The sequence below is a fragment of the Cucumis sativus genome, chromosome 3, assembly GCF_000004075.3.
Source record: "Cucumis sativus cultivar 9930 chromosome 3, Cucumber_9930_V3, whole genome shotgun sequence".
Classification (NCBI taxonomy): Eukaryota; Viridiplantae; Streptophyta; class Magnoliopsida; order Cucurbitales; family Cucurbitaceae; genus Cucumis; species Cucumis sativus.
Window position 1 is genome coordinate 7037359 of NC_026657.2, and position 9287 is coordinate 7046645.

A 9287-nucleotide genomic window follows, 5' to 3' on the forward strand; every position below is an offset into this window, starting at 1 on the left:
AAGAGATTTTGTATCATCACATGTGGATATTGACAACAGGAAAAACAATGACTTGTATGAGTATTAAATCTATAACACTTTATCATTCCTAGTTTACATTTGTGGGGGTGTGAGACTTTTTCTTCTCTATCTCTCTTCTCCTCTTCGTTCTTTGCTCTAATAATGTTTGAAGAATAGTTTAGAATTTACGATAAGTTGTTATATAAATTCAACCTCGGCCATCCATTTTTTCCAAACTATTTCGCCAACCAAACCCTTAATTCCTCTTCTCCAATCAATCAACTATGAAACAGTTGATTTTCGTGGGTTGGCTTGCTTATTTTATCTGTCACACTCACACCTAAATTAGGTATATTAAATCATAAGTAAAGATAATCACATATTTTCCACACAAAAAGACACGATTAATAAATGAATATCATTTTCTTACATTATTAGGATAAAATGTGTAACACCTGGTAGGGTACTTTTAAAATCTAAAAACGTTTTAACACATATTTTATACAAACTATTTTTTCTAACCTCTTTCTTTACTTTTTTTTATATATATACTTTTAGTGGAAGCTTTCTCACGTTATGAAAATATTATTCAATTTTACTTTTTTATTTTTCTAACACAACTTTTCAAACTCAATTTCAATTTTAAACCTTAAATTAAACTCCTTTTTTTTTTCACTTGTTTGGGATTAAATTAATTAATTGGGGTGGAGTTTGTTGTTATTTTTAAAAGAAAATATTGAGTGATTAAGAATATATTTTTAAAAAAGTGTAGAATTGTAAGATTATTGATGCATTTGGTCAAACATATACAATTTTTATATTGACAAATTTTAGATCGAGTGGTTTGCCAATGAGGGTTAGGAAATTGTCACCATCAAATCTTCACTGTCTAGAGACTAGGAGAAAGATATCACAAATTTGATTGCTAATCCCAATCCCAATCCCAATTTATTATTTCTTACTTTTTTCTAGTGAAGATTTTTGAGATAGCCCATTAATTGTAATGGGCTGGGTTGATCTTGTTTTTGGGTTGGATTCTCCTTCTTCATCAACTACTTCTTTCTGTTCTTACTTTCTTTTAAGTACTATTGGAAAAAAAGATAATATTACTAATCTAATTATAAAATTTGATTGTATAATATATATATATTATTAGATACAAAATAGAGATGGGTTGTAAAGAAAATATATATGATGGAATGTAATGACATCATAGCTTAAATCATCTAAACAAACATCATCCATGGAAGTGAAATTGTGATTGATGTGTTCCAAAATTTATGTCTCAATCAACTTTATTGTTTATTAATTATTTAAGGCCTAATTAGAAGATATATATATATATGTTTGATATACACACACCAACCCAATATGTTATATTGTATTATATTCTTCTCCCAACCACCACCACCCAGTATCCTTACTATCACTCTCACACTCTAACATCACTCTTTCTCTTAATCTAACTTTAATATATCATTTGTTTTAGTTTAATTTGAGCCTTGATATTGTTTCAATCCCCTCTATCTTCATGTATATTTCTTTTAATCATATAATGTTAGTGGGTGAAATTATTAAACTAAATGAATGTCTATAGACATGATACTAATTAATTTGTTGATTAGTTTGATGTTTCCTCTCTCGTTTGTTCTGTGCTTAGTTAATGTTCTCTATAGGATTTCTTTGTCATCTCCATTTAAGATCTTCAACTCATTGGCTTTTGTTTGTCCACGATTCTTGTAAAGAAGGTTATAATATTACTAGGTTTGGTTGTGTGTTTTTTGATGCCTTTGCGTGCGAAGATGATAGCAATATGTGAGGATCTGCATTTTGAGGGGTGGTGGACTGTACAATCATTTTTTTACTGTCAGATGCTTATCAAAACAACTAATCCATATTTGGATCCCAGTACTCCACATATTGGAAGTGTTATTAAGGAATTTGGCAATTGTCATCTTACTTTTCGTTTTATATATAGAAACTAGAACAGTGCCTCTCACAAACTAATTAAACTATGGTTTTCATTGTGTTGTGCTAACTTAGCATGCTAATTTTTTACAATGGTTGTCTTCCTATTGTCCTAGAAATTTTTTCGAAGATCCTAGAGATGTCGGGTCTTGATTTTTCTTTTTTTGTTGATTAATAATGTTGGATCGAAAAACTTGGATGAATGGGTGAAAGAGTTGTTTAGTTTGAATGTAACACTAGAGATAACGATCCTTTAGTAAAAGGTTATAATAATCGGTATTAATATGATACTTCTAGTAAAAGGTTGTAATAATCATCAGCATTATTAGTAGTAAAGTTGATATTTTGGATAGTTCCATACATCACTCATTGAGAAAGAAACATCACAACCCAAGCATGACAAAGTACATTACAACATTATGAACTTAAAAGGTAATGATTTTTAAAAAAGTACTTATATAAATCTCAAAATACAATAATAATTCTTTCTTCAATTTCTGTTCCTCCATTTTTGAACAACTTCCAAGACAGTTCTTGAAGAAGATCCTCCTTCTCCAACAACCCTTTCCCCTGCAACTCTCAGTTCCTCCATTTTCTCCCTCACTTTCTTCCCTTCTTCGCTTTCGAACAGAGACTTCACCACTTTCGCAATCTCTTCCTTCTCAATAATCCCACTTTCCTCGTTCATCTTCACCTTCAATGCCACCTTAATCTCCTCTATTAATATTACGGCGTTTAATCTCTGCTCTGCATAAAGCGGCCACGCAATCATAGGAACTCCGTTAACCAAACTCTCCAATGTCGAATTCCAACCACAGTGGCTCAGAAACCCCCCGGTGGAACCATGGCTGAGTATCTGAGCTTGTGGAGCCCAAGACGGCAGTAATAATCCCCTTCCCTTGTTTCTCTCGACGAACCCCTCCGGCAAGAACTTTAGCGGATCATTCTGGCTATGGACGCTGAAAAACGATGCGTTTGCTTCTTTATCATGTGGACTTCTAACAACCCATATGAATTTTTGGCCACTCATTTCCAATCCCATCGCGAGTTCGTTGTTTTGAATACTCGACAGTGTACCCCCACTTCCAAATGACACGAACAGAACAGACCCATGTGGTTGTTCATCAAGCCATTTTAAACATTCAATCTCTTCTTCACTCCCACTCGAATCCATTTTCACGATGGGACCAACTGGGTAAATTGGGGGATACCCAGATTCTTCTAATTTCAGAGCATTAATGGGATCGGGTTCCAATTCCGGGAAGCTGTTGACAAAAATCCCGTCTGCTAACCCAAACCTGCTCATGCTTTCGAGAAAATACTTATACGAATCATCTTTCCTGTCAAGAAACGGATCCGGCAATGCCTTCGCCGGAAATGGGCTGCATGCTGGAAGTTTGATCGGCTCAGTGAGGTCTGTATACTCGCCGACGACGGATTTGTCTAGTTCGGGCATGTGGAGGACGAGCGAGAGAGTGGTGGCGGAACAGGGTAAGTAAACGTATGGCGGGACGTTGAATTCTCTGGCGAGATCGATGGCAATGGTACAGAATTGGTCGACAACAAAGGCGACGGGGTTGCGTTGAGTAAGCATGGATTTGAATTGATCGCGAAGAGAGGGAAGAGAGCGAGTAACGGTGAGGACGATGATGGTCTCGCCTTTGGTTTGGGGTGGGAGGTCGTTTAATGAGACCGGCGGGAGGAAAACGTGGTCGATGGCGGAGGGAAGGGAACTGAGAAGAGAGATTTGGGCTTTGGGAGGAGGACCGCCGGAAGGGATGACAAAAGTGACGGTGAAACGGTGGAGGAGGACGAGGCGTTTGGCGAATTCGACGAGTGGGATTAGATGACCCATTCCGGGACTTACCATCATTACAACGTGGGGAGTTGAAGATTCAAATTCTTGTTGTTCTTCTCTCTGCTTTGCTTCTTCCATGGCTGTTGACGGTGGTGCTGCGGTGGTTGTGTCAGCTGTGGGTGGAAGAGGAATGATGCTTGCTAACTATGAACACACTTCAATTTATACAACATTGAGGAAATGATTAATATATGTACAAATAATTGGAAAATAGTTCCCTCATTATTTAGTTTCTATTCATTTGTGGTGTTTGTTTAGTATTAAAATTCGTTCACTAACACACTAATTTTTTGTTACCTTACATTCCATTCTAATTCAGTAAGTAAGTTTTCAAAAACATATTATGTAAATTTCAAAACAATTAATATCATTATTATTATGTTCTAATTTAACTCGTACAATGAAACAGTACAAGTACAAGTCATTATGTCTTTCACAAACAAATTCTTTTAATCGAATGGTTGTGAGTTAATTGTATAAATATTTTAAATTAACGTAAAAAGATGTAAGTGGAGAATATAGAATAAAGTATATTGTATTATTGGTAAAGAAAGATATTTTTATATGAAAGAACATAATATATTGGTAGAGTCTGTGTGAATTAAAAGTTGGATAGTAAATGTGAGAATTTTGGAAGCAGAGCCACACAAACTTAGGCATATAATCATGTCAACTCAAACTCCATTTGCCAACCACAATTCATTTCATACCCTACAATCAATTATTTTTTCATCTTACAATAATAATAATTTTGTTTCCCTATTTTTAGCGTTAGCCTTTATTTTGTATTGAATTTAATCCAAACAAACTCTTAGTAATCTTTAAAATATAGAGATTAGTTTATTACTTATTCAAGTTTAACTACTAAACTGTTTTAGAGATGCATGCCATAAATGGTATATTTATGTAAGGAGAGATAGGGAGTACATGAAATTAAAACTTTAATAATAAACACAACAAATGTATGGTAGACACAGTTGTAGATAAGTCATGGATATATAAATCTGTGGTGTCATAATTTTACTTACCAAACAGATATATAAATCATAAAAGGATTACATGCAAAGACTTGAAGAGACAAAATCTGAGAAATACATAACACATATCTGCCAAGGAAATTTATGTTTTTACATTCAACCAACTAATGTTTTATACAAAACTCTATACATATGGATTTACTAACCACAAATTAACATAAAATTACATATTGAAAGAGAGTTTACTCTAAGAGGAAATCTTTGCCTTCCAATTGTTCACCAAATCATTCATTATCTTAGTGGATGATCCATCTTCTCCAACTGCTTTTTCTGCTGCTTCTTTCATTTTTCCATGTGGTTTCTTCCATTCTTCTCCTTCCAACAACGATTTCACCACTTTCGATATCTCTTCCTTCTCCACTATCCCTTTGTTCTCATTCCTTTTTGGCCTTAAACCCACTTTAATCTCCTCTGTTAACATTACTGCATTCATCTAACCCATTTTTTGTTCTATGCAGTCCAAACCTCCCCTACTTAATTGTGGCCAATTAATAAATCAATTCTAAATATTTGGTTAACCCTAAGTTTATCGTTTTTTATATTTTAATATTAATTTATATTTTAATATTAATTTTAAAGCGTTCAATTATAGTATATATTAAATTATACTTTATTTTAATTAAATGGTGTATTGGTTGTGTCCACTCGGAGAGTTTGATTCTTACCTTTTGCAACTAATCTAAAAGTCAACCATTTCTTTTTCCTCAAATTAAATTGTCATATAATTTTTCAAAAAAAGAAAAGAAATTCTAACTTATTTCCTATCTGTCATTTGTTATCTAACAAATATTTAGAGAAAAAAATGCAACACATTCAGTGGTCTAAACTTTCATTCTTTCAACCATATTTTACGAGAAAAGGTTTCTACTAGCCTTGATCATCGAATCAACTTTTCTCTTTAGGTTCGTTTGATTCGAAAATACTTTGTGAGTGATCCTCGTGATTATGTGATGTTGAGTCGGTTGCACTCTAATGCTTAATTATATAAAAAATTGAAAATTCAACCACCTATGTCATAGAAAAAAGTATTAGACATCTATTTAGGCATAAATTTTAGAATTTAAGGAATTAAATAATTTAACATCAAAACTAATGTAAGAAAAAGATAACAAAATATGATGGGTTAATAGGGAATTTTAAAAGAAACTATTAGGAACATAAATTATATATATTGTTGAATAAAAACTATTTATACAAGAAAATTAAGGTATGCAATATAGTTGTGATTTAAACGCTAATTCTTTATGCGATGCGAAAAGACTAAGTTTTGTGATAACTATGTTTCAAACGATATGTGAATGAAAATTGGAGAGTCTTTCATATTTGAGTTTTTTTAACTATATAATATTGATCATGACTATAAGATAACATGAACTACGTGAGATTGCTATGTGAAAGGTTATAACATCTCATCGCGTCAAATATGACAAGAAATATTAAAGTCATGATTTTTTTATCACATGATTAAAAGAATCAAATGTTTAGTATTTAATAAGTCAACATAACTTCTCCATAAATAAAAAAAGTTACAGATTAATTTCTCAAAATTAATTATCAATGGTCTATTGATTTTCTCATTAATTTCCTCACACTATATATACAACACTTTCTTCATCCTTTCATAATACGTGCAAAATTTTTATAAGCAAGAAATACTCTCTCTAAAACTTCTTTGAGTTTACCGAGCAATTCCGACATAAGGGACAAGCTGACCGGTGCTTACCATAGGCGGACCGATCGACCCAACCCAAGGTCCAATTACGAGCTTTTTAACTGCAACAACTTAAATATACACTATTGGAGCTGGGCTGGCACCCTCCAATTGATCCTTGTTAAGGATGAAGTGCAACAACTCAGTCATCCTCTAACTAATTTTCGTTTTGAAGTTTTGTGTTCTAGACGTTTTATCAACTTAACTAGATAATCAATAGGTAATTTGAGTGTGCGAATACGGATAGATTATGTGAAAGGATGAAGTGCAACATATATTTGTACTAAATAGTGAAGGATGGTTTTTTAGGATGAACAAATGAAGGAATACTTTTATTAGAAACAAACACATAAAATTAACAAAGCATAAAATTTAAAAAACGAAAGAGAGTTTCTCCTAAGTGGAAATTTTAGCCTTCCAATTGTTCACCAAATCGGTCACTATTTTGGTTGATGATCCATCTTCTCCAACTGCTTTTTTTGATGCTTCTTCCAATTCCTTCATTTTACGACGCAGTTTCTTCCCTTCTTCTCCTTCCAACAACGATTTCACCACTTTCGATATCTCCTCCTTCTCCACTATCCCTTTGTTGTCATTCCTTTTTGGCTTTAATGCCACGTTAATCTCCTCTGTAAGAATCACTGCGTTCATTCTCTGTTCTGCGTACAACGGCCAAGCAATCAAAGGAATCCCATTTACCACACTCTCCAACGTTGAATTCCATCCACAATGCGTTAAAAATCCACCAGTGGAGCCGTGACTCAGAATTTGAGCCTGTGGCGCCCACGACGGCACCACCATTCCCCTGTTTTTTGTTCTTTCTACGAATCCTTCCGGTAAGAAATCAAGAGGGTCACTTTGACTGTGGACGCTGAAATATGTGGCGTCTGCGGCTTTGTCGGAAGGACTTCTAACCACCCAAATGAATCTTTGTCCACTCATTTCCAATCCTAACGCCAATTCGTCGATTTGAGCACTCGACAAAGTGCCCCCACTTCCGAATGACACAAACAGAACAGACCCATGTGGCTGTTCGTCTAGCCATTTCAAACACTCTGCCCTTTCTTCCTTCTCATCTGCGTCAATTTTCACCAACGGTCCAATTGGGTAAACGAGGGGTTTCCCTGCTTCTTCTTCTTGCAGATACTTTATAGCTCCAGGCTCTAATTCAGGGAAGCTGTTAAGAAAAATCCCATCTGCTAAAGCATACCTCCTTGCATTGTGGAGCGTCCATTTGTAGGCTTCGTTCTTCCTATCTTGAACAGGGTCCAACAGATCCTTGCCTTGAATTGGAATACATCCCGGGATTTTGATCGGTTCAGGATGGTCGCGGAACTCCCCGACGATAGATTCATCAAGTTTGGGTAAAAACAGAGCGAAGGAGAGAAACATGGCAGTGGAGGGGAAGAATATGTAAGAGGAAATGTCAAATTCTCTGGCTATATCGAAGCCATCGGTACCAAAAAGATCGACAACCAAGCCGACGAGGTTGGATTGAGAAACCATGGATTTGAGTACGTTTCTTAGGGATGGGAGAGAGCGAGAAATGGTGAGAGTGATAATAGTTTCAATTTTGGAATTTGGTGGGAGATCGTCAAAGGTAACTGCAGGAAGGAAGAGATGATGGATGCCAGAAGGAAGGGAATTGAGGAGGGCTTGTTGAGGCTGAGACGGGGGACCATCGGAAGCGATGATGAAAGTGAATGTTAAACGATGGTGGGAAAGGAGACGTTTGGCGAATTCTATGAGTGGGATCAAATGACCCATTCCAGGGCTTGGTAAAATGGCCAAATGAGGGATTGAGGGGTGAGCTTCCATGGGAACGAAGGGGGTTTGGTTAATGATTGAAGATGTAATAAAAAAATTAAAAAAAGGTTAAGAGAGAAAAGAAAGTGAGATTATTGGAAATGAGAAATAATGTGATGAATGAGGAAACTGGGGAGTTAAATAGGAAACATAGGAAGAGGCAGAGGGAGATGGGAGAAAGTTCAAAGAAGAAATGATGATGGGATGGAAGTTTACTAATTTTGATTTGGATTATAAAGTGGGGAATTTGATTCCAATGGAGAGATATTGATATTATGGAATTTAAGACTGTGACAAAAAGGTGTACATAATGAAGAAATAAATGGACAGAAAAGTAAGATATCTAGAAGGAGGAATTAATCAATTTGGGTAAGGGGAACTGCTGATGTCACTTCAAACGTAAGGCTTATGCATTTGATTGTATATATTTATATATTTGGAAAGCCCAGTTCCTTAGGATTTATGATTAAATATTATGGATGTATATAAACAAATAATAAAAGAAGAAAAAGAAAGTATATTTTGTATGTATTTAGGAGCCACATAAGAACTTTAATTACGTCCTTACACACGTGGGGAGTGAACCACTTTTGACTAATTCATACCTCAATCATAAAATAGTATGTACACTTAAATAAAGGTAATTTATGTTAACAACAAGGTGTTAGCTATATCTCTAATTAAATAAAGGTATGCCTCATAATTTATAACAAATATGTTTTTATGGTTATGTAAGTATAAGAATTTTAGTGTTAAAATTGTAAATTAGGTAAAGAGGATAAATATAGATTGATGGGTGTAGATGGTATTCGAATTTATTTTGGTGACATCAAAATTGTAAAAGGGTCGTAAGTTAGTTGACAATGTGGTGTGAAGTTTGAAAAAGAAGAAGCCATTAACCCAATCA

The 9287-nt window shown here is 34.6% G+C and overlaps 2 protein-coding genes across 2 annotated transcripts; both read right to left on the reverse strand.

Moving 5' to 3' along the window:
• Positions 1 to 2259: 2259 nt before the first annotated feature.
• LOC101211559 (hydroquinone glucosyltransferase) lies at positions 2260 to 4144 on the reverse strand. The gene has a single exon (XM_004133772.3). It carries the CDS (start codon positions 3902 to 3904, stop codon positions 2459 to 2461), a length of 1446 nt encoding a protein of 481 aa, XP_004133820.1. The 5' UTR covers positions 3905 to 4144; the 3' UTR covers positions 2260 to 2458.
• A 2678-nt stretch (positions 4145 to 6822) lies between these two features.
• Positions 6823 to 8602, reverse strand: LOC101211798 (hydroquinone glucosyltransferase). The gene has a single exon (XM_004133773.3). The coding sequence runs from the start codon at positions 8390 to 8392 to the stop codon at positions 6971 to 6973; it is 1422 nt and encodes a 473-aa protein (XP_004133821.1). The 5' UTR covers positions 8393 to 8602; the 3' UTR covers positions 6823 to 6970.
• Positions 8603 to 9287: the final 685 nt, after the last annotated feature.